The following is a 26,960-nucleotide window of genomic DNA, read 5'->3' as shown; positions in this document are numbered from 1 at the left end:
GTAGAAATTGAACAATTTTTTCAGTTTTGAAATAATTATTATTAAGCAAACACTTCTCCAACATAGCTAAACAGAAGTACCTGTATTTCTTGCTGATCAAACATCCTAAGACATTCGAGGTTAACAACATTGGCAAGACCCTGTCGGAATGCAAGGCAATGTTGTCTAATCTGTTTGTTTAGTCTGTAGTCTGCTACAAGATGGATGTAGGCTATTCTGTTTGCGCTGGTGACAGGAATATCCTTTCCACCTGGCTTCAGTTCAACTACCTGCAAACATAAAAATATGTATTTGTGCATAATCCTGGTAAACACTAATTCTATATATTGCACGTAAATGGAAAACTTACGCTTCCAAAAATGAGCCGCAGAAAACTCAAGGACATGACTTACATACTTGAAAATAACAAATATATTATAAAATCAACGAAATTGGAGAAAAGAATATCATGAGGCCTTATTACTACATAGTAATATATATATGAGTACAAATTATGGTATAAGATGTGAGGTATCACAGGACCTGATTTTTCAGCCCCTGACCTCCAGTTGTACTTGTGTAAAACCAGGTATACATATATATATACACACACCTGTCCCTAATTACCATAAAGTAATTGGGGCTGGGAGGGGTCAGACACTCCACTTCTAGGAAGAATGTAGGTGTAAAATACTAAATAGAGTATTATGAATCAGCCAGAGCAGGGGGTTCTCAAACTTCATTGCACCGCGACCCTCTTCTGACATTAAAAATTACTAAATGACCCTCAAGACCAAAGCCTGAGCCTGCCCAAGCCCCATTACCCCAAGAGGAGTGGGGGGGTGGGAGGGAAGGAGGCAGCGGCAAACCCAAGGGCTTCAACCCCAGGCGGGGGGCCTGTAACCTGAGTCCCAATACACAGGGCTGAAACCCTCAAGCTTTGGCCTCAGCTGGTGGGACTCGGGCTTCAGCTTCATCCCTGGGCCCCAGCAAATCTAAGCCAGTCCTGGTGACCCCATTAAAATAGCGTCCTGACCCACAGTTTGAGAACCACTGAACTAGAGACTGGTGGCAAAATCCTGAGCCTGTTAAAGTTCATGGTAGCTTTGCCACTGACTTCAGTGGGGCGAGGCTTTCACCATGGATATTTATTTCTTGGAATAGGAGTAGCTTCCACAAGTGTATGAATCTCAGAGTTCCCTTCAGGCAGCAGTTAAAAAGGCTCAGTTTGGCTGGACTGTGCTGTTCTAGCTTAATTGATTGGTAAAGAGAACACTGCATTCTGCAGCATCACATTACAGGAAATCCCAGTTCCCACTGGCCAAAAGTTATGATTTTGATATAGGTTTGATTTAGAGAAATTTTGAGCACCCATAACTCTAACCTAAGTGAATGGGAGTTGTGAGTGCTCAACATTTCTCTAAATCAGGCTTATATCAAAATTGTGAAATGATGAAAAATTATGGGCCTGATTTTTCAGAGATGCTGAGCATCCACAATTCCAGCCTAAGTGAATGGGAGTTGTGGATGCTCTGCATCTCTGAAAAAACAGGGCCATAATTTTTCATCATATTGAAAAGAGACGGTTACTCACCTTATGCAGTAACTGAGGTTCTTCAAGAAGTGTCCCTCTGTGGGTGCTCCACTTCAGGTGTCAGTGTGTCCTGGCACCGTTGATCTGAGATTTTTGGTAGCAGTGTCTGGTTGGGGGTGCACAGTAGCAGTCTTGTGGCATTGCTGGTGCCTCATCTAGCAAACGCACGCCCCGATCCCTTCAGTTCCTTTTCTACCATGTAGTGTTTAGCTTGTACTCTGAAGTAGAGGGGAGAAGGGTGAATAGTGGAGCGCCCACAAGGGGAGACATCTCGAAGAATCTCAGTTGCTGCACAGGGAGAGTAACCTTCTCTTCTTCTTTGAGTGCTGTCCCTGCGGCTGCTCCACTTCAGGTGAATGTAGAGCAGTGCTTTCATGAGGATGGAAGGGACTTTGTAATTGAGTTTGTTGCTGAGGCTAGTACAATGAGGCCTAGTCTTGTGTCTGAGCTTGAACCAAGAGTAATTGCATAGTGGTTTGTGAGTGTGTGTTCAGAGGTGTAGATGGCTGCCCTGCAGATGTCTAGAATGGGCACATTGTGGAGGAATGCTATGGAGGTAGATAAAGCTCTTGTCGAGTGGGCTCTGATGCCCAGAAGGACTTCAGTGTTGTGTAGTGAATAGTACATATAGATATAGTTGGATATTCATTTAGATAATCTTTGCATAGATATGGCAGAGCTCTCTGATTCTTCTGTTGTCAACACAAAAAGTCTAGGAAATTTTCGGAAGGGCTTTGTTCTGTCCAGATAAAAGGCCAAGGCATAGAGAACATCTAATGTGTACAGGACTGTCTCTTGAGCGTTAGTATGAGATTTTGGGACTGTCTCTTGAGCGTTAGTATGTGATTTTGGATGAAATGTAGCTAAGTGAATCAGTTGGTTGAGGTGGAACGAAGACAATACTTTGGACATAAACTTAGGATGTGTTCTAAGTGTCACTTTATCCTTGAAGAATATCGTGTATGGGGGGTGAGCCATGAGAACCCCTACCTTGTTGACTCTTTGCGTTGATGTAATGGCAACCAGGAATGCCACTTTCAATACTCACAAGTAATGAGCATGTGGCTCAGGGTTCGAATGGGGCTCTGGTTAGACTTTTGAGAATGAGAATTAAGTCCCATGCTGGCGTGGGTTCTTGAATGTCTGGGTACATGTTCTATATGCCTGTTAGAAATGGCTTAGTGAATACTGAGGTGCTGTCTACCTGTTAATGGAAGGCTGTGATGGCAGTGAGATGAACTCTAAGCAAGCTCATAGCAAGCCCTGAGTTCTTTAAGGATAATAAATATTCCAGGATTAGTGGAATTGGTGCCTGGCTTGCAGATATTTGTTTGTTTCAGCACCTTAGGAAGACTCTCTTCCATTTTTGGAGGTAAGCAGTACACGTTGTGTTTCCTGCTGTTTAACAACACTTGTTTTATTTGTTCTGAACAGGTTAGTTCATCATGGTGGAGCCATGAAGGAGCCATGCCTTCAGGTGAAGTTTCACCGGGTCCAGATAGAGGATTTGACTGTCCTCCTGTGAGAGAAGATTCTGTAGGCAAGGAAGAGTGAACAACATACAGATCGCCATGCGTGTCAGGTAAGGAAACCAAGTCTGTCTGGGCCATGTCAGTTCTATGAGTATTATTTTGGCCCTGTTGGTTTGTATTTTGTGTATTACTCTGGAGATCAGAGGTATCGGTGGGAATGCATATAGGAGAGGAGCGTTCCATTTGAAGCATCCCCTAAGGATCGTGCTCATGAGCAAAACTTTGGGCATGTTTGTGACGCCAGCAAACAAGACAGGTCTATATATGGGGATCCCCAACTGTGAAAAATATGATGTGTTATTTCGACATTCAGTTCCCATTCGTGCTCTTGGAAAAAATGTCTGCTTAATGTGTCCACCATTATGTTCAGCCAACCCGGGAGGTATGCTGCTGTAATAGTGATGTGTCTTATACACCAGTTCCACAGTTTTACAGCCTCTGTGAATAAGGAGTGTGAACGTGCTCCACCTTGGCAGTTTATATAGAACGTACACACAATGTTGTCCGTCAGGACTCTTATCGTTTTGTCTTGTATAAGAGGGAGGAAATGTAGGCATGCATTGCAGACTGTGTGTAATTCAAGCAGATTTATCTGTAAATGTGTTTCCATGGGGGACCATGTGCCCTGGATGGTATATTGGTTTAGGTGAGCTCTCCATCTGATCAGTGAGGTATCTGTTGTGATTTGTATGGATGGCGGATCCTGCTGAAACGGGATACCTGAGCAAACATTTATTGGGTTTGTCCACCATTGTAGTGCATGTAGAACCTCGGGGGTCGGTGTGAGTCTTTTGTTTACACTGTGCTTTTGTGGAATATATACTGAGCTCAGCCATCCTTCAAGGCAGCATATGTGTAGACTGGCGTGTTTTACAACAAAAGTGGTGACTGCCCTAGTCCCAAAAATTGTAGGCAGGTGCATGCGCTGCCTGAGACCATCGATATGAGGGAGGTCATTGCTATGAATCGGGGCATCAGTATTGATGCTTTGGCCTCCACTGAGTCCAGGTGTGCTCCTATGAAGTCTAATTGTTGTACAGGAGTTAAGGAGATTTCTTTTCATTGATTTGTAGCCCCAGGGACTGAAAGAGAGCGATGGTTTGTTGACTACCGTATATACTCATTCATAAGCCGAATATTTTTGGTAAAAAAGTGATGCATCAAAGAGTGGGGGTCGGCTTATAAACACCAAAAATTGATGATTTTAAACTTTATGGAATCATTGAATTGAATATCTAATACATTGTCATTTTGTTTACCTGGAGGGGCTCCATGCCTGCAGACACGCCAAGTAAACAAAACATCTCGTATCAATATTCCCTGTCTGTGCAAATGAGCATCTACCACCGCTAGGGTTCTGGTAAAGACTCGTGGAACCTTTGACAGTCCAAATGGCAGAACTCTGTATTGGAAGTGGTTTTGTCCCACTGTGAATTGTAGGAATCATCTGTGAGGGAAATGGATGGTAATGTGGAAATATGCATCTTGTAGGTCAAGGGCTGAGAACCAGTCCCCCTCTTTCAGCACAGGAATGATCGAGTTCAGTGTGACCATTTTGAATCTGTGGGTATGGACAAATTTGCTGAGTTTTCTAAGATCTAGTATGGGTCTCCACCCCCGTTTTTCTTTTGAGTCAAGAAGTAATGGGAATAAAATCTCTTCCCTCTGTGCTGAGGTGGAATTTGTTCCGTGGCCCCTAATTGTAGATGATGTACTTCCTGTTTCAACAGATGCTTGTGAGAAGGGTCTCTGAAGAGGGAAGGGAGGTGGATAGGTAGGATGGAGGTAAAGGGGATCGTATAACTCGTTTGAAAGATCTCTAAAACCCAATGATTCATGGTGATAGAGGCCTACGTTTGGCAAAACAATCAAAGCTGATGATGCTGGTGGTTGGGGAAAGTCAGTCAGACCCTTGACCAACATTTCAAAATTGCATCTTGTTTGGTGGTGCTTGGGACATTGCGGCCTGAGATTGGTTAGGGCGATGCTTCTGTGGTCTGTGCCTTTGTTTCTGATTGTCATATGGTCTCTACTGGCACTGCGACGTGTTGTCCTGGTTACGGCTTTAAAGCCTGTTAGGGAGCGTATAGATCCCGAGGGTCCTCAGTGTCGCTCTACAGTCCTTCATGGAATGGAGGACCTCATCCATCTTAGCGGAGAAGAGCTTTTCCCTAGTGAAGCGGAGGTCCTCTACCTTGTTCTGAAGTTCCCTTGGGATACCTGATGAGTGTAACCATGACCCCCTGCATGTAACTATGGCTGTCACTGTCGTGCATGAGGTTGTGTCTGCCACGTCGAGGGATGCCTGCAGTTCTGTTCTAGCAATAAGTTGGTCCTCATTGACGATGGCTCGGAAGTGTTCTTTTTTGCTCTCCGGAATATCCTGGACAAAATCACTCAATTTGGTATAATTGTCATGGTCGTAGCTCACAAGTAACTCTGTGTAATTAGTCATGCAAAATGGAAGAGTCGATGAAAATTAAACCTCTTTGCGCCCCAAGAGGTTTAATCTTGTCCAGTCCTTGTCTAGGGGCATGGATTTGAACTGAGATTGTTTGTCCCACCGGTTAACTGCCTCCACTACTAAGGAGCTAGGTTGTATGCGTGCGAAGAGGAAATCCATGCCTCTATTTGCCATGTGGTATTTCCTGTCCATATGCTTATTGTCTGGGGGGGATGGTGGCACGTGTTTGCCACACTGTTTCTGCAGGTTCCATCAAAGCGTTGTTTATGGGCAATGCTATCTTCATCATGGAAGAAATGTGTAAGATCTTGAGGAGTTGATGTTGTGTCCCTGGTTCCGCCTCGAGAGGAATGTTCTGACTATATGCCACCTGTCGGAATAGCTCCTGAAAGTGCTTGAAGTCATCTGTAGTAGTGGGGAGGCGGGGGCATAACTGCCTCATCAGGGGAAGAAGAGGAGTTGTGAGCTGGGGATGTCTCTTATTCTGTGGTCTTCTTCCCTCTCCTCTGTTACCTTAGAAGGTTTGGGTACTGATGTCATTGCAGAGCGTACGGGTTTCCTCTGAGAAGTAGGTGGTCTGTGGAATTGAGACCTTTAGGTTCCCATGGGTCCCACTGCAGCAACTGAATGGGAAATGGCATGGGAGGGCACATCCATGGGTTATAAGCCATGGAAGCAGATCCCTGGTATTCTGTTCCCATGGTCTATAATGAGGTTCAGTGCCTGCTGGAGAGAGGAGTGTCCAGAAGAGAAAATTGCCTCCTGTGTATCATCCTCCTCGAAAAAAAGGTCGAGCAATAGGAGATTCAGGTGCTGTCAGTACCAGAGAGCACGCAGTGCCAAGCAGTGGAGATCCGGGTGTATAGGACACTTGCATGTTTGACGAGTGCATAAAGGGGGATCGGTGCTGACGTATGCAATGCTGTATCCTTTTGTGCCGCCTCTTTAGGCGGAAGCGAAACTTGTGCAGGCCTTGTCTGTGTAGCCTTCTTAGGTGCTGCAGATGCAGGTTTTGGCGGTTCTGTGGTCGGTGCCAATGAACTCAGCGCCAGAGGGGAAGCCATCACAGGTGCTTAAGGTTGTGGTACTGTGCCCTTTGCAGGGGTAGTTGGTGCCATGGAAGAGGATGCTGCTTTGTACCTGTTACTCAGCTCCTTTATCTTGCCAGCAGAGGTCCCGGAGCAGATGGTGCTGGAGGTGCTCAGTGCGTCAAAAGTGCTTACTCTGGAGGAGGCTGGCACTGAGGGCAGAGATCTCACCAGAGACCATTTCTTTTATAGCTGTTCTTGGCTTGGTGGAGACATGGCCCTTTTCCTCAATTTTATAGAGGTGTTGGCAGTTAGTCTCCCCATGGAGGATGTGCCCGGGAAGCCCCTTGTTGCAGTTTGTCTGGGATCTGATGTTGGAGTGAGGGATTTCTCCATTAGAGTAAGGTTATGGCAAAGATCCCTCTCTTTCCTTGCTCTAGCTTTAAGATTGTTACAGTGAGCACACTTCTGCGGTATGTGCGATTCACTTAAGTATCAGACACAAAGGGAGTGACAATTGGAGATTGGCATCGCGTCCTTACATGAAGTGCATCTTTTAAAGCCTAGGGAGCCAGGCATATTTGAGATGTCCCTGGTAAAAACTAGGGGATGGGAAAATGAAAGTTTGTTTAGTTTAATGGCTATCTAACAAGATAAGGGGTAGGCAACCTATGGCATGGGTGCCGAAGGTGGCACGCAAGCTGATTTTCAGTGGCACTCACTGGCCACTGGTCCAGGGGGCTCTGCATTTTAGTTTAGTTTTAAATGAAGCTTCTTAAACATTTTAAAAACCTAATTTACTTTATATACAACAATAGTTTAGTTATATATTATAGACTTATTGAAAGAGACCTTCTAAAAATGTTAAAATGTATTACTGGCACACGAAACCTTAAATTAGACTGAATAAATGAAGACTCGGCACACCACTTCTGAAAGGTTGCTGACCCCTGAACTAGATTTAACTAAGTAAGTAACAGGTTGTTAATAAACAAGGGTAAAAACTAAGCTATCTAACTCAATCTAATCTTATTGAAAGGTTGATTATTTTTGGGTATTCCATTTGAGACACCTAGGTTCTGATTTAAAGAGGTGCTGAGTACCCTTATGTTCATATTAATGTCACTCAGAGTTGTGGATGGTACTCAGAATCTCTAAAATCAGGCTCTCTCAACCTGGGCGAGATCTGCATCCTGTCCCCCCCATCTACACTGCTACAAGTAAAGGTGTGATTGCAGCAGCAGCAGCAGACACACCTACGCTTTAATTTAGTTAACACAGGTAACAATAGTGAAGGCACAGTCGGGCATGGGTTTAGCACAGACTAGCAACAAAAGTACATATCCAGTGTCCCCACACTGGACTTGTACCATGGTTGCTAGCCCGTACCACCCCATGTACAGTATTATTATTACCTGTGCTAGCTAGATTAAAGCTAATGTAAGTACGCCTACCTGTGATATAACTGAACCTTCACTTGCAGTGTAAACATTCCCTAACCCTTTTAAAAGTGTTTGATTTGATAGGTAAATTCCCTTCTGGTACACACATTTTCCAGACACTACTCTCCATTGCATTTTGAACTGGTGCTAGTGGTCACAGCTTTGGAGACACAGGTCCAAAGAGTTAACAAAAATGGCTTCTTTATGTGATATACTATCTCATACTACAAGATGTTCTAGTACCACACACAATGAAGAGTGCTAATATGATAATCTGCATGATTTTAGCAGCATTATTTTTATTGATTCATAGATTTTTAAGGCCAGAAGAGATCATTATGGTCTATTAGTCTGACCTCCCGAACAACATATGCCACAGAATTCAATCCAGCTATTCCAGCATCTAGCCCAATACATTTGTAGTTGAATTAGAACATAGTTTTTAGAAAGAGCCAATCTTGATTTAAAGACTTCACATCTTGATGAAGTATTTACCACATACTTTGGTAATCTGTGCCAATGTTAATTATCCTCACTGTTAAAAATGGGTGTCTTATTGCCAATTTTAATTTTGCTGAATTCAGCTACAAGCCATTTAATTATATCTTCATCTGCTAATCTAAAGAGGGCCCTCGTTAGATATGGTCTCTCTATGTGGGAACCTACAGACTGTTATCAAGTCACGTCTCAACCTTCTGTCTGATAAACTAAGTATATTGAGCTCTTTTAGGGTATATCTACCCTGCGAGAAAACAACTCGCAGCAGAGAGTCTCAGAGCCTGCATCAACTGACTCAGGCTCATGCTAGGCAACTAAAAATAGCAGTGTAACCATTCCTGCTTGGGCTGGGGCCTGAGCTCTTAGACCCACTCCTCTCGCTAGGTTCCAGAGTCCTTCTCAAAGTCACTGCTTTACAGAATACAATTCCTAATCTTGAAAGTATAGCTTACATTGCATTTGGCCATATTAAATATGAGTTTGTTTGCAGCCATCTTACAAAGGTGCTTTATTTGTTCTAATAAAGACCAATAGGTGTCTCATGACTTTTTCAAATTCTGTATGCAAACAAATCTTTAGCTACTATTCCATTTGGGTATCACATTTTCTATTAGCTCTCTTTCCTAATCGTTACTACAAGATAGTTGAGATCAATCAAAACACTTGTGCTAGCTCTCCCTGAATAGCCATTGGCAGGGCATCATCGCGAGGCTTCCTCAAATTTGGAACTCACTCCTGCACTTGGTCCACCAGAGCCTGGATTTAACTATCCCAGCATGCTGAAAAGCCCATTTTTTCCCTCCTTCTTTGTTCAGGGCAGTGTAGTTTGAAGTGGATATATTTTTGGACAGCCCTTTGTCTAGATTTACACTGTAATTTTCAGTCTATGAGCTAGGTGCCGAGCATGCTGGATGGGCACTCATAGATGTATTTTAAAAATGTGAATAAATAAATATAAAAACCCAGAATCCTGGTTTCCTAGTAAGTTTCTTGGTTCCTATTTCTTCTTTAACTGCAGTAAATAATCTTGCTTCTGACACTGTAACATTTCCATGGCAAAAACTACTGTCATACCACAGACAAAAGTAAAGAGATTTGCTTGAAAAGAAGATCCTTGGAGACTTTGCTAACTACATGTTCCTAGTGTTCCAACCAACATGGGATCAATTCTATCATCTGTACTCAAACAGTGGGGTCTTACTCTGTGAGTAGTAGAACTGATTTGACATACCTACAAGGCACACGATGCCAGGAAGACCCAAAGATATTTCGCACAAGGGGCAAAGTTTGGGCTGACAAAAAAGTTTGTGGACATAGGTGCAGTTTAGTTTGAACCCATTCTTTATTTAGTTAGAACTTCAAATGAGATTCCTGTAGACCTGCCACTCAACTCTGGAAGATGTACTACGTCGCCAGGGTGTATATCAGACATCCTCCATTAGCAATGACATAACAGGCTGATATATCTTTAAGACAGGCTATGTTGTTGCCTTTTCTGTCTGCTCAATTTTTGCCACTAGATGGTGCAAGATAACAGTATGGGTACTTATGTACGAAGTCTCAGTGGAAAGCATCTCAAAAAGGGACACACACACAGAAACAGCCTTAATTTTCATTTTGAATATGTCAAAGTTAAAAATTCCAAAAATCTTCCTAAGTACGTTAAGAGGTTCTTTACCAAAACAATACATTTAAACTTCAAAAGAAATTGGTCTGAAGAAAATCATTACTCTGTGGACAATAGGTATAACATACAATGTGGGTTCAGTAGATTAAAATAACTCTATTTCATGTATTGAAACTGTGTGTTTCTTTGAAACAATGACAAAAAAATTCAGGTAGAATAAAAAAACAACGCCACCAGTTTAAAACTATCAACTGATAATTGATCTCAGACATTTACCTCGATAAAAGTTTGATATCCCTATGTAATGTGTTCTTTTAGGGAGAAAACATATTCAGGAAAAAAAAACAGCTTGCTTAATTCACATTAATATTCCTATAAGTAAAGCAAAAACAAAATTCAAAACTTTCACTTGTTTTATAAAGCTAGATGCTTTAAAGGTGTGAATAATTATTTTAGGTTTGCCCCCCCCCCCCCCCCCGAAATGATTTTAAGTCCACCAAGTACCACAACTTACCTTGTCTGAGTTTGGAGCTCAGAATGGCATTGACAACATACTTCTCATGACCCAGGACCTTATAAGAGGCAGAGGTGGTGGCTATACATGACCACATAACAGATTCTCTGTATGCAGTTTCAGGAGCGAGATGTGAAAAACAGGATGTATTTTAAGGGACATAGGTAGCTGAAGTTTAAAGGTTACATGGTTAATCCACTGGCAGATCTGATGTGGTCCATGATATTGATGATCCACCTTGTGAGACAGCCTGTCCATATCGAGTTGGTTGGAGGATAGAACACCTTTTGTCCAATTGTGAAGGCTGGGCTTTTCTATTTCTGACAGTCCACTTGCTGCATATAGACTTCCTTGGTGTTGTTAAGATGACTCTTCAGCTGCTTCTGAATGTGGTGAAGTCATTGGATCATATCAGTAACTGCAGGGTTTTGGGAGGCTGTCAGCAGTGCAGGGTGGAACCAGGTATGAAACTTCTAGTTGGCAAAAATAGAATGCTGGCAGAGTCACCTGCTCTTCAGGCTCCGTCCCTGGACCTAACCCCCGTACTGGGCTAAGAAGGTAATCAGCCTGCTGACAGGAGAAGTCTTGGACTGGTTCTCTCCCCTGCTGGAGCCAGATGATGTGATGTTGACAGTGTTGGGGATCCTTCCTCCAGTCCTTCTCCACCATCTTCAGAGATCTCCATCCTACACACATGGACAAAACCATATGTGGAAGCTCTGACAGAGTCAGGGGATGACTGTGATCCCGTGCAGTGCATTTCCATTGGCTCATGGCATACATGGAATCGAGTGAGGCAGTCCTACTATACCAGTTCTGAATTGAGCTGAGTGAGGAAGCCAAGGACAAATAGACCGCATGGGGCCACCAATGGACTGGGAACTGTACTGCCATATGTATCTGGATTGATAACCAGCTGCATGAGTGTCGAAGGAGAAAGGAGGGGCTGCACAGCCCCACGCTGCCAGCCCCAAACCAGACTCCTGAACCTACCCAGGTGAACCCAGAGGCAGCTGACCATCGATAAGAAGTAGTGATGCTGATACACTAATTTGTGCCTTTTCTGCGGAGACAGAAGCTTTCATAGCAACTTCTGAGGCCTCAAAATTCTTCCTCAGAGAATCTTCTGTCACAGCTTAGAGCACCTGATTTCCCCCTGATGGTCCAGGAGACTCCTCAGCTATCACTTCTCTTGTGTAAATACCAGTGTCTCTCTCCCTTGGGACTGGGATATTTCCAGGTTGAAGAGTTCCATTCCTATACCATATTATTCCCCCAAAGTTGAGTGCCTAAGCAGACTTGCTTCGCTTCTCTCCTCAGTGACAGCAGACAGTGTAATTCCCAAAACATACAAGTTAGCCCACAGTTCTTTCTAACCAAGCACTTTTGTTCTTAAGGTAAAAGCATTACAAAGGAAACATTTGAATACAAAAGAACCTACACACATTAACAAAGATTCCAGAGATCACCTCCAACAAGGGCTCTGGTTGGTGATTAGTCCTTCAAATCCCACACGAGTATTCCTGTGATCACTAGTTCGTAACAGTTTTTGCTCAAAACTAGCAACCAAATCTTGTAGGGTTTCAGTGGGCCAAGGACCCTTCAACTCTTCCCTAAGAATCATAGAATATCAAGGTTGGATGGGACCTCAGGAGATCATCTAGTCCAACCCACTGCTCAAAGCAGGACCAATCCCCAGACAGATTTTTACCCCAGTTCCCTAAATGGACCCCTCAAGGATTGAACTCACAATCCTGGGTTTAGCAGGCCAATGCTCAAATCACTGAGCTATCCCTCCCCTCCTCGGACCAGAGGTGCTGTTTGTCTGCTGGATCAGAAAATAAGCCCTGAGTAAGTTTTAACTCAGGCTATTTAATCAAACATTCTCCCTTTGTCTGTTTGTCCCTGAAGAATCCAGTCAGAACAAATAGATGCAAGCCTCCCTCCAGATGCTGCCAGCTCTCTGGAGGTGCTGCCTAACCACCCCACACTGGGCTTAGTTCCTGGAAGGCTATGGTCTCCCCTCCTGTGGAAATACATACACTCCATCCACAGTACATAAACATTTGCATTTCTAATACAATGAACTCCTACAAAACTTAATTCAATAAGGCTTGTCCAAGGTATTGTCATATCTATCACACCTTCTACACTGTGTGTGGTCTAAAAGGCGGGAAAATCTCCTTTAGCTGGAAGACAAATTCTTAGCAAAACAAATGACGGAGTTCACTTTCCTAATTGGACAAAGAGGACTCTGAGGAAGAGGAAAGCGTTTTCCTATTTTATTATTTTTTTTAAAAGACTGTTTGAACTTAGTCTCATCCCTTGTGTTCTGAGCATTTTACAAGAGTTTTTAGTTTCTTACCTGACAAACCAGGAGTTAAAGTACAGAAAGAATTAGAGGCATCTGAAAAGAGCCTTTTCCCGTGAGACTTTTTTTTACTGGCTGCCATTTTGTGCACTTGAGCCCCCAGTAAAAAAACCAGGCCAGTGTCACTGCAGGAGCTAGCTCTTTTTATCAGGAGCTACTGCTATTTCGAATGGCTTGGTACAATGTCCCTTCCTCTAACTAGGAATCCTAAATAAGAGCAACCTCAAGTTGACAAAGTCCATGACAACAGAGCATTTGGCACCTTGTTGGACTGGACCTAATGTGTTGGTAACAGAATTCCAACCACTCTTGCCGATAGAATCCTTATTGAAAGTGACTTTCACTGTAGATAATGTCTGTGCCACAGCTGCTGGGTGGGCACTGTTATGAAGACAGCTATTTACAATGGTAGATTTATGGCGCATTTATTAGGCACTAATTCATTAGGAACTAAAGTGGTTGTTTAGCTGAAAACTAGAGATAATGTACACTCGACATATAGTATAAATTAAATACTCGGCCTTTTCCAAAGTGAATTAGCCTTACCTTAATATAGTTAATTAGTACTCAATGCTTAACAAGCTCTGGTGATCAAACACAGGACAGAATATATTTGTCTATATGAGGTTTATTACCATACTACAGTAAAACTAGAAAAAAACCTCAATACTCAAATGCAGAAGATAATTAAAAAAATCAATTAGTCCTGCAGCAATTACACTAAAATTCAGAGGGTCTCATTCTTCAAGGCTAATATGTTCTTTATCCAAATATAAACGAGAACACTCAATTTTAAACAACCTGACAGGATTTCAGTTAGTTACTCAGAAGTGCATTTTATGTTCAACCTTTCTTTTAAAGATATGCCTACAATTAACAATTAAAACCCTTGTCACTATTAACTGCACCCCTTTGGTAGAGAATTTGAACAAAGAAATTAAATTCAAACTGCTTGACAAGAATGCACTTGGTACAATTTATCTGTATTAATAGTTAGAGCTGGCAGCATCTCCATCAAGAAGAATCTTCCTCAATGCTCTTTCTGGCAGCTTTTTGTTTTTAATCTCTCCAGCTGCTTGTTGCTCTACATTCTCCACTGGATGTTTGGCTGACTTTCTGAGCACAGATGGACCAGATATGTTATAATAGATGAGAGACTGGAAACCTTCCATGAAATAACAACTTTCTGAATTGGGGGTTGAACTGTTTTTTGTTTGTATTATTAAACCCTCAATTTAAATGCTCTGAAAGGAGTAATTCATGCTATTGGACTAATACTTAAAACAAAATAAATAGCAGCTTATTATTACAAACACTCATGTTTATAAGTAGAGGCAACCACTTTGTATATTTGGTGACCTTAGCAACCAAGTATCAATAAGTGATAAAACTAAGTCCACTGATTGGACAGTTCTAAGGCAACTGCAGAACACTTCACAAGAACATTTGTAGATGGATAAAATTGAGAAAATGATTTCCCATGCTACAGTACATTAGATCACCGCTTTCAATTTTGGATGTTGTTATACAGACACACATAACTCACAAATCTCAGCATATTGATGTGTAAAATCCAGAAATAAATAGGTTACATTTTACACGAACTATTATTTATGTTACACAATTGGCCACCTTTCAATGTGTTTTATAATCCCCAAATTTGAAGATATTACTTTAAGAATGTAACAGGGTGTCAGGTTCTAAGATCCTGCAAAATGAAGAGAAATGGATGCAGGAACAGTAGAAACAAGAGCAGCAAGATGAAGCCGTACGCCAAAAGTACCAGAACTTGCTGCAAGAGCACTGGAACCAGGAGTTACAAATTCCAGGAGTGGCTGCTGCAGAGGTTCATTAACTGTTTCATTAGCCGGGCTGCCACTAAACTCAGGCTTTCCCTGTCTGAGTTGAGAAATGAAGAGGAACCAGAGGTCTACCCGGTCACTATTTAGTGAAAAAATATGAGGCTTACTACATCTAAGTGCGACAGAGTCCCAAGTTATCTGTTTGTCCTCCTTTCTTACAGAAGAAGTACAAGCTAACATCAGGCTCTGAAAGAGGATGCTGCTATAGATTACAAGACTGTGAAGACTGCTATTTTGGACCGATTATAAGCAATGCAGAAGATGTAAAAATACCATCTACCTTACATGGCACTTGGGTAGATCTCAAAGCACTTTACAAAGGAGAGCAATCACTCCTTTGCTTAAGCTTGAGACCCTGAGAGCAGGAGAACTAAAGGATATCCTGATATTGGAGTGTTAATTGAAAAATCTGCATGAGAAGTCTGCAGACAGACTGTTCTTCTGATTCTGCTCCTGTTCATAGCTTTGCTGGTCAGAACCTTGTGGGCAGCAGTGAAATTGACAAAAATCAGGTCAGTTTCCAACACTTATTACTTGGGGAAGATCAGAACAGCAGAAGATGGAGCATCGGAGATACTCAGTGAGGAAAAATATACACAACACATTAGAAAGTATTCCTACTATTATAAAATACTTTGACTAGAATATTTGGGGCAATTTACTACTAGAACTATCAGACTTTTTATCAACAAATAAGCAATTCTGAGACAAATGAGACTTTTTTGTGTTTTGTATAGGTACAGGATCAGTTGTTATTCACTCCAAATACTGAAACAGTCAGAATCACTGTGCCTCTTTACCTAAAGTTGCACAAACAGCACTTGTTACACATGTGCCTTATCACTTTTACATCCAAATATGAATGTAGTAGGAAAATTAATGATTAACTTGTCAAGCTGGGAAGGGAAAAAAATGCCACACTTACCTGTGCCTCCCCAAGGTCATTATTCACCACAGTAAAGTTTAGCCCAAGTTCTTCTACATCCCCTTCGTAGCTCTTGAGAAAAAGCAAATTTTTGTACATTTCTGGATCTAATGAAGCAAGATGATGAATGTCCACATCAGCACTTGTCCCCAGCAACTTTGAGAGGAAAAAACTAGCAAATGGCAGCTCTACCAGCATATTTTCATACAGTGCCTAAGAAGAAAAACAATTAAGAAAACTACATTAGCTTTCATTATGGGTATTACAAAGACATTTTTAATATCTATTATCTGTTTCTTTCATTTCTATAACTTTCCCTTAGTTTAATGTCTGAATAGAACTTCTTGGTGTAAAAATATCCACGTACTGTATCCATTTACATAGGCTACTGTAGTCTGAAATTTTAACAATCCTGCTATTGAAATATCATGCTTTAAAACTTTACAAATAAGTTATCTGCCCATTGCAAAAGCCATGGCATTTTCATACTCTAACATATATCGACACTATGAATATAACCGTTGCTGGGAACCTGTTAGACACCATCATTCATTTACAACAAAAACAAGGGTTATCAGTGCCAATACCACCTCCTCCAGAATGTCTTCATATCAGATGAAAGATCTCTTTTCTATGCCATTAGTCAACCCATACAGCTACTGTGAAGCAGATTCCAGAGTTTCCATTCTTACCCTCTAATTTGCCAGTTGTTTCAAAGGTAAAACGTGAGTGCGATTCTACTCTGAAAAATAACTATGTAAAAATTGCCTCTTCTTACTAATAAATAGCAGATCTTCATTTTTTCTGTACTCAGAGTCAATGTTGCATACTTTGGTGAACAAAAAACATTACTACTTTTTGCTCCTGTTAAACTGGAAGAAATAACACAGCTAAGAAAGAGAAATGGCTGGATTCTATTCCTTATTGTGCATCATCAACATGATTTGCTAATTTCCAAGTACAATGCCTATCAGCTATACCTGTACAATATACCAAACTAAAGTCACTGGTGGGGCACAGGGGCAATCAAAGGCATAAGTTAGCCTGGCTAAACATTTGTTATTGTTGACATGAGAGCATGAAAGAATCCACCTTGATTTTCAGTTCCCATCATCATTGATGGATTTTTATTTTTATAAACTGTAAACCAAAAGTATTTGATCTAGAAATTGTGACACTACACTGAACCCCACTAATCCATTTTTTTACTGAGTCGAACTTTGAAATGTGATTATACTCTATGTAAACTCCATGCATATTCCAACCTGTGGGTCAGAGAAAATATCCAATGATAGCCATCCTCAAAAAGAGGGAGAAGGGGAAATGTGTGGAGGAAGTGAGAGAAGATTGAAATTTTGCAGTGGTGTGTGTGTGGGGGGGGAGAGGTAGAGAGAAGGAAAAGCATCCAAATGTTATACACTTTTAACATAAAAATAGTTTAAAACGTGCATCTTACATTCAAACCTTCTACAGTTCATCAGCCACATTAGCATTTTTCTCTAGACCACAGTTCAACAATCATGACCTCTATATTTCCCGCTACACTAATGGAGAGAGAACGGGGAAAGGGCATCAGGAGGCTATTACTGACCGTTTCCCTTTATGCTGTTTGAAAGTTTAGCTATTTCTGTGTTACTCAATTCCTCTGAGATTGCTGTAGTATTTAGAAAAGGAAATAATACGTAAGCAAGGAAAACAATTAAGAGCACTAATCACCCAGTGATAGCCTAACAAAAGTGTTAAAGAAAAAACTCACAATTGCTTAAACTTTTGAAGGAACATTTTTTGGTTGTCTTGTTAGACTAACCATTAAGAATGCAAGAATAATGAGTTCAAAATCAAAGGATGTATTATACATATAACTATATTCAAGGGGTGGAAGTTGAACCCCGCATGTGTGTAGCTGACTTTAAAAGTAAACTAAAAGTGTAAATCATTAATTTGCAATGTATAAGGTCACTGTTTGCCATTCCTGCATTAGTAACAATAAAACCATTGTAATTCCTTAAATATATCAAAGCTACCTGATTTTAAAATGGAATCCCATTTATGACTCAAAAAATGTAAATGCAGAGGTATAATTTTTTTTTTAAACAAGGCAGGTTTAAACCTTTAAAAGCATTTAATATACAAGGACTAATAAATGATAGCACTAAAAACCATGATCACATCAGCTAAATGGATTATAAATTAAATTTCCATAATGTATGCAACTGAAATACAAATGGAGGCATAAATCAAGGTATTTTCTAAACACAGGTTAATTACACAAATTCAAAAACTGTCTATTTTTTATGCAAAATAATCCACTTAGCATTTTTCATATTGGTCTTAATTCTTGGCAACTAGCAACACTTGCTCCTAGAAGACTATCAATAACTCTATGTCAAGAAAAAATAGCAATAGGTATATTGAAGAAACTTGTATGTTATTTTTCAAGTGTCTGTCTTTTATGAGTGTTTATTGCCAGAAATTGTGCCAAAATGATCTGAAATAAAAAGGATTAATTATAGTAGAAGCCTTTTAATATAAGTGAGTACACTAGCGATGCAATTAATGCAAATCGTGATGCTATCAGGAGAATAAATGTGAACAACCATTTCTGTTTGCTGCCAAATAACTTTAGTAATTTACTACATTAAGAATCAATAAAAAAATAATGCTTTTCAAATGCATCACTATCAATCTTCAGGTAGTTCCAAACCGAACATTTATAACAATCTAAAAACTATATAAAACATTTTTAAGCCACCTTGATTGTGCAGGTAGGTGATAACTTTAATGGCAGCTTATGTTAGCCAAGTGATTCTAAATATAAAAAGTAAAGTTCATTTGTAAACAAGGTAAAATAAACAGTTAATATTCTAATTAGTGTAAAAGCTAAGTTTTGGTATTGAATGTCCTAATAAAGTTTTCTCTTTGATAACTTAAGTCACGATCAGCTTCAGTCTTTTCAAAGAGGTGAAGTATAGTATAACAAAGCCAACATTGCACTGAAGTGGACATATGCTCTACTCTGCAGGAATCTGCCTAGATTGTAAACCTTTATCTTTCAAGCACAGACTAAGAGCAGCAAACGCCTGAGGGAAGAAATTAGTTTACACTTGAGATGGGATCAGTTCTAACTCCTTCTCTTTGACCACAGCTCTGATATCTTCTGTTCATACCCTGGTGCATGAGACCAAGGAACCATCATGGCTGATCCAATTACAAACAAACTCACTCACTCCCTTGCTACTATTACAAGAACTCTAGTCCTTCATTCAGCCAAGCTTCCTTTAGCCCTTAATGATTGGCTCTTTTAGAATCCATTGGAGGATGACACTAGTGCTTGGGAGGTCATGTGCCCTACTTTCCTATGTTAATTTGCCCTTTAATTTACTCCTTTGCATTGGCTAATCTGTCATTATCTTGTAGACCCAGGAGTTGCACATAATTACAGAAAGGAAATAACCCAAACAGAAAGTCATGAAAGAAGCAAATCTAGCCTAAGACCTGAGAATGAATAGATTATGGGCCTGGTTTTAATAGGTGACAAACATCTTCAAAGACAATGAAAGCTATATAGTGCCTCCCAGGATCAGGTCCAATCTTGCCCCCACTGATTTTAAAAAGGGCAGAAGTGGAAGTGGATCCTTTCTTGGATTGGGAAGACTGGCAGTAAAACCCAGCTCAGGCCACTCATTTATCATTCCTCAAATTTTGAATCCTAGTGCTCAATCCTGCAACCAGATCCCTGCAGGCAGACCCTTGCACTCATCCAAAGCCCCACTGAATCCACCTGCATGGAGACACTGCAGGATAAGGGCCCAAGTCAGCACTTTCCTGGTTGTCAAAAATCAACACACCATAGAAAGAAACGGCCATTCTACATATACACATACAAAGTGTTTTTTTTAATGGAGAAGAGGATAAGATATTTTTCTCAAACACAAAAAGTATCAAATACCTTAAATGTGTAACAAATAGATTCAAGCAAATGTTATATAAAACAATAAAAACAATAGCTCTGAGATGTTTACCAATATCATCTCATGAAAAACCAGAACTGATTTTGTACCTGTCCTGTAATTTTAATGACTTTTCTGAAATTTCTGACCATAGGGGAAAGCTTTTGTTTGTTGTACCTAGTGTCTTGGATATATTTCATTAGGTTGCTTACATTCTCTCTCATCTACTACTGTATCCATTTAAAGCATTCTCCCTCCTCATCTTCTGTACCTCTATTTTTGGATAATCTTGCTGGGGTCATTATAATAGTTGCCACACTGCATCACGGAGATCAAATACCATAGCATTATATTATATGCATACTGTAGCAATTTTATAGGAACTGTGTAAATAGTTATGTTCATTTCTATTGAAAAACCATAAAAGTAGTAATAAAAATTTACATTTCTATTATGCTTTTCATCTAAGAATTTTGCAGTTTTACAAATATTAGTGAATTTATCCTCTCAACACCCACCTGAGGTAGGCATTCTGTTATCTATTTTCCATAGCAATGGAAAAATGAGGCACTGAGAATTTAAGCAACTTGCCACAAGTCACAAAAGTCTTTGGTGGAGTGAAATAGTCCTGGGCCTTAACCTAAAGACCATTTTTTCTCCCTTCATAATATTAAATAGTTACATTTACAAATATAAATAAAAAGTTACCTGAATATATTCAGAACAAATATATATCCAGACTGAAGTGCAAATGGTTACAATATGGGATAGGCAAAGTGGACAATTTGTTTGACTTCGACCTTTTATAGCATACCAACATAGATAGAAACGTGTTTGCCTAAACCACATGATATATCATAATACTCAGATTTTAAAAAAAGGTTTTAAACAAATTATTGCTTATGATATTGAAGACAGGAATGGGCAGAGTAAGATAGGGACACACAAAACTTTTAGAATATTTTTATACTCATTTTTTCTGATGTTTTAGAAGTTTTAAGAGGCTAAAATGAATAAATGACATTTTTCCAGGGATATCAAAGCTGAGTGTCTCTTTGCAGTTGTAGCCCAATGTCCTGATGTTGCATCTTCCTACTGTAATGTGCTCAGACATTATTGTGGTCAGTTCAAGGCATTTTAGAAACTCAAATGGTGAATTTATTACTTTATGAGTGACACTCAAAGTGGAAAAGTTGAGAGTTGAAATTCTGAGGAACATTTGTGGATGGGCAGGAGACAACAGAATGTCACGGACACAGCAGAAGAAGATAAGCTAACATGTTTTGAGAATACTGTTTTTATCATGTATCATCAAAACAATCCCCAGGGCAGGGACTACACCTTTTCTATATTCAGCACAATACAGAGCACATTCCACACATCCTATGTATTGTATGTATATCCTATGTATATTGTCCATTACCCTACTACATACGTACTACACAGGCACATTAGATCTGCGTATTATGGTCAGAGGCAGAAAGACAGATATGATGGAAAAGCTCTTCCAAAGGGAAATTCTTGTATTGTGTTCTAATATTGGCCACGCTTTGAGTTTATCTAGTCATTTCAGTGTGCAACAAGTTAATACAGAATGTATAAAGGATTTAGTAGCTTGGAATAACAGAGCTTACATGAATGTTAGAGCAGGCTGATTAAGGATCCAACCCTGCAAAGCAGATACATGCATGTACCCAGGCACTCACACTGAGTGTGATGGGACTTCAGTAAAGGGTCTGCTCCAGTGGATTTTTTTTTTTTTTTTTTTGCAGGATCGGGGCCCAAATAAGTTCTCACTTATGATTCCCAATACCTTCTGTATGAGGAAAAATGATTTACGATTACTTTACATACTCTCCATTAACCCTTTATAACCCAACACCACTTAAAAAAAAAACCACTGAAATGATAAACTAAAAAACACCTAGAAAGTGAGTGTGGTCTTGAAGGCTCACAAAGGAAATGACTGAATCTGGAAAGACTGGTCTTTAAAAACTAAGTTTTTTCCTTCATCAGCCTTCAAGACCCCAGGGATCTAGAGAGTAACTTTCTCTAATTTAGTTATTTGTAAACAATTATTAAATAATACTTAGCACTTTTATAGTGAAATTCATCTTCAAAGCTAATAAAAATGATAGAAAAATAGAGAATCCTACCTTATATTATTTATATTTCATCCTGTTCACAAATCCCTCTTTAAAATAGCCTAATTCTTTGTGGCCTGGTTAAACAAAAGTTAAATGTGAAGACTGACTGTATAAAAAATAATTCACGAAGTGTTTTTTCTTTATCGTGACTCACTGCCCTCTCCTTACTCATTTTATCATTTTTTCAAAACTAGTATTTTCTCATTTTGAAGCATGGAATCATTTCTTATAGACATGAGCATAACAAAATTTTTGAAAGTGAGGAAAAAGTAGATTAACATATTGCTTTTAACACAATTATGGAAAAACAAATTATAAAACAAGAATATCAGCTGTGTGTTACTGTTTGGTTGCTGTAACCACTGCCCTTCAGTCTGCATTTCAATGAATGCAATGTATTATATTATTGCAGTATAGAAAGACCCACTTATGTCATTCTAAAATTGGAAAATCTGCTATATAAAATATTTTTCTTTTAAATATTGCTGTACTTTTTTTTGGCCACTACTGCATAGCCCTTCTGCTTCATAAAACATAAGGCTAAGACTTTATAGAACAGGTGCCTAAAGTTGTGTCTTAAATTCATGTTTAGGCACCTAAACAAGTGGCCCAATTTTCAAAAGTGTTGAGTATCCAAAAGGTTCATTTTACTTCAATATGCTAATATTTTACTTCTGGAATTCTAAGCAGAAATATGATTTTCAAAGGATATAAAATAAGATGAGATTGGTGGTCTCAAACTAACTCTTGCTAGTTATTCATTAACATCACGAAACCACCACAACATACCACAGCACTACTAAAATCCTCAGCTCTTCAGAGGAGTAAAGTTTTCAGATAAAGCAAAATCATTTGTAAATTGGTATTATCTTTGATTTCTTGCCTGCTGGAAATGTTGAAGGTCAGCAAGTACAAGTTCATAAAAGCTCCAGCCATTTTGGGTAACTGAATATTTCGGTTGTGGAAAGCTTGCTTGTCAAATTTGCTGCAGTCAATGTAAAAATCTGAAATTGATTAGAAGTTTGTGATAAGCAGAGAATGTACTAGTGACTAATATCTTAAAAATCTAGGGATGTGGTTCTTAATTGTATATCATAGAATACATTTCCAATTAAACTATTTGAGAATTTCTGCTATAATAACCTTGAGTTATTTTGATTCATAAATGACGATTCACACCAAAGAATATTTGTATTACAAGAATAGTGGAGAGCCATTTTTTAATCACCAAAACAATATACAGCACTTCACATCTACTCACTATCAGGGAGTGTTATAATGAGGACAGGCAAACATCATTCTAACTTACACTATAATTGATAGCTAGAAGTAGTCTAGACATACAAGTCAATCAACCGTTGACTCCACCACTTACCCCTAAGGACCCCTCCACATGCCATCATAAGGCCGGCTCCCTGGGTAATTACTTCCAGGGTTGAGATTAACATATGACTAAAAACAAGGGGTATTATGTGACTCCTCTAAGAACTCCTCCTGCCACCCTCAACCAACTGGAGTGGATTTCAGCTCTGTAGGACCTCCCTGAGAGTGGATTTGACCAAGCAGGGCAAGTTCAGGGACAGGGAGACCCATTCAAAAGAGGGGCCTGTGATGCCTCTAAGAACGCCTCCAACCACCTTCTTCCAGTAGGCATGGGTTTCACTCCTTTATGCCCTCCTGGAAGGGAAACATTTATAAATTGGAATAGGCACAGAACGAGGATCTAGGCAGAACCCTTAATCTCTGGAGCTCAACAGTTGGCTGGTTGGCAGTACCACCCCTGAAGCCCCATCGCTGTGTGGAAGAAGCCATTTTGTTTCAAGAGCATATTTCTCAGACATCGTGGAAACACTGAGGGGAAAACATGGCCTCTTTCATTACCCCTATGAGAATTACAGAATTCATTTTAGCTCTGAGAGCACTCAGTTGTCTGTGGAGAAAGCACTACTTTAGGAGTAGGGAGTTGTCGAGGGGAGTCTTTGGCCCAACCATTGATGGATACCTCAGAACCAGACTGACTAGCATGATGGCCACCGAGCCATGGAAGAAGGCAACTATGGCTGATTGAAGAAGATGAACAGCAAAGATGTTGCTCAAGTAAACAGACTATAAAAAGTAGCAGTCAAGGATTGAGTGTAGTGGGGTAGGAACTGACCTAGGGTTGCATAAATACAAAAAATAGTGGATTTACAGCTGTTTCTTTTCTGAAAGTCTCGACAGCTCAATGACAACCTTTCTAAAAGACCTGGAGATGCTGTACAGCGCTGTATCAGAGAGCAAAGGTGAATCAGATCCAACTTGTTTTTGCTGAAGATCAAGCCAATTTGTTGAAGTGGACACAAAGTGTTAGGAAGAGGATGGATTTAAGGAAGGCCCTTGCCATAGCACTAACAACCAGTGCCATGCTGAGAGTGTAAACGAGTCAAGCAGTCTACTATAAGCATTTCTGTTTATGCTGTCCTTGATCTTGTCTTTGGGAGAAGTTTTTGAAGACTGTGAGGGCTGTGTTATAGATGTGCCAGACCAGCGACATCATAACTAAATGAATTGGACTTCAGAGAATAGAAATAACATGCTCCAGATCCTGTGTGCTGACCTGTGTTTGTAAAGCTTATTAAACGCCATTATTGCCATAGGTTACACAATGCCTGTGCTTAACCCAAGAAAATTTAGCAACCAGGGTGACCTTGGTAAATGCGGTGCACAGCGCTTGAGATTCTAACAGTTTTAAACAAAATTACCAAACCAAAGGATACCCACTTAGTCCATTATATTGACTGCGTGAGCCACAAAAAAATTTACAGAACATTGATTAGGAAAAAGACTAACAGTAAGAAATCTAAAAGGATTAAGTTAGAGAATAGTGAGGGGACAAGCACGTGATATAAAATATTATAAAACTTGGTATCTGTAAATAAAAATATCTATTGAAAAGGTCTTTGTGAGTATCTGTGTTTCTGTTACAAGGACTGTGTGGCCCTTAAACAAGATGAAAGTTTTGATGGGGCATCTCAGTTTGTTTTCAAGGGTTGTGTGCCTTTTAAATATAAATAGTTTGTGAAAACTCAGCTATTGCATCTTTAATAGAAGAAACCTATTTATAGCAAAAAGCTAAAATGCATGTAGTAAAATCCAGGGGAGGAAAAAAGGAAAAACAAGTTTAAAGCAAAAAATATCCTATATTCTGTATACAACATAGATATTTGAGTACAACGGAGTTAACTCAATACCATCGAACTACAATGGTTTAACTATGACCTATTGAAAAATGGGGTTGTGTGGATCTACTGACTTCGGGTGTAATCACACACCCATGTTTAATAATATATGGAGATATACTTATCTCATAGAACTGGAAGGGACCATGAAGAGTCATTGAGTCCAGTCCCCCGCCTTCACTAGCAGGACCAAGTACTGATTTTGCCCCAGATCCTTAAGTGGCCCCTTCAAGGACTGAACTCACAACTGTGGGTTTAGTAGGCCAATGCTCAAACCACTGAGCTATTTCTCCCCCCAAAACCCATGTTTCCTTAATGTTCCATCAGGATTATGCATATTAGGCCCTGCTGGGAGGTTGGAAAAATTATCAGTAATTAGGTTTGATGGGTATTTACTCAGAGTAAGTGGGGGAGGTAAGTTCTGTTAATATTAAATTAAATAAAACCTCAGAAATTTGTATATTACTATGGGTCAGTCCTTCTAGTAACTCAAAGTCATTTCAAGTTTTAAAATACTATATTTTCAAAAATAAACAATGATTTAACCCAAAAAATGAAATTTTGCAAGGATTCAGAAACCTCCATTATATTTATAAAACAAGAACATGCTGTAAGAACAAACAAACATTTAAAAGTTATGAGTATTTGTAGGGTGTTTACTATGGTTGTGCTACATCCATTTTTATTTAAGTACACAGAACTTTAAGCACAAAAGAAACGTGTTTAAAATGAAAAAAATTAAGACATGCATTGAGATCTACAAGGCCCCCAGTCAAGAGAAGATGCAGTAACACTAAGGATTGTTGTGTATGGTGATCTGCTGTTTAATTCTGTAAGATATATCTATAGTGCTCTGTTTTTGATTGAAACAGAAAAATATATTGTAACTAAAAATTACACAAAACCATTAAGATAATTTAATAAGAGTTTAAATTTTCACCTATAGATCACAAAAGGGAATGTTTAGAGATACTCCTCATGTACCTATTTATTAAGAGCTGTAGTGATCAAAGCACCTGCTAACTACAGACACTGAAGTTTGTTTGAAAAAAGAGTTAGGTTGGTATAAAATCATAAACTTTTCTGGAGACTGTCTTTTATAACAGAACCCAGAATGGCTGCTGATGGACTGCAAGACGTTGCTTTTTTTAACTCTGGAAATATATATTATATAATCTTACTCTTTGTACATGCTGTCATTACTAATAATGATACATGTCTTTATTGCAGTGTGATCTGTTTAGTATGGAAAGAGCAATTTCAAGCTGTATTTCACCAGTGCAAAGTACAATCCCATTTTAACTATGACTGCGCTTAATACTGGTTGGTTTGTTTTTTAAAGTGGTATTCAACAGGTTGTACATAAGTTTGGTGCATTTGGGGAATACTACTAAAATTTTGATTGTTTTTTAACCCACAGGCCCAAATATACTTGGGGGGAAAAATAACGATGTGCTAGCATCCCTTTTCCCTCTGATGGGAAGTAAATTTCTGTAACTGACTTTTAAATGTGTTTTAAAAATAGTTCTTTTAAAAGTTTGGTTTTAATGATAAAATTGTTGTTTGTGATTTAGGGCATATGCAGGAGATAGGAGTGGGTTTTTTAAAAAGGGATTTTGTTGCAAACTTTGTTTTTGGGTGCCTGGGGACAACATGCTTGTATTAAAAATGTCTATGTATTGGAGAACCACTAGGGATAGAAAGAAACCAAAACCTTTGTGTCGGTGTTTGTTTTACAGCCTGAAATGGATTTTGTAAAGCTGACTTGGAGGTTGACGCTCACATAGTGTCTGATGTAGAAGACACACC

At 39.5% G+C, this 26,960-nt stretch overlaps 1 protein-coding gene across 1 annotated transcript in view; it reads right to left on the bottom strand.

Moving 5' to 3' along the window:
* UBE3C (ubiquitin protein ligase E3C) overlaps window positions 1-26,960 on the bottom strand; it is a 177,483-nt gene that overhangs the window by 23,257 nt on the left and 127,266 nt on the right. The window contains exons 19-20 of the mRNA XM_050942223.1: window positions 15,837-16,049; window positions 81-269 (exon numbers count right to left, since the gene is read on the bottom strand). Coding sequence (XP_050798180.1) covers window positions 81-269; window positions 15,837-16,049 — 402 coding nt within the window. The remainder of the gene's footprint in view (window positions 1-80; window positions 270-15,836; window positions 16,050-26,960) is intronic.

The sequence above is a fragment of the Gopherus flavomarginatus genome, chromosome 2 (assembly GCF_025201925.1).
Source record: "Gopherus flavomarginatus isolate rGopFla2 chromosome 2, rGopFla2.mat.asm, whole genome shotgun sequence".
Classification (NCBI taxonomy): domain Eukaryota; kingdom Metazoa; phylum Chordata; order Testudines; family Testudinidae; genus Gopherus; species Gopherus flavomarginatus.
The sequence above is the reverse complement of the archived record's forward strand: the minus strand, read 5'-3'. Positions and strand labels throughout refer to the sequence as shown.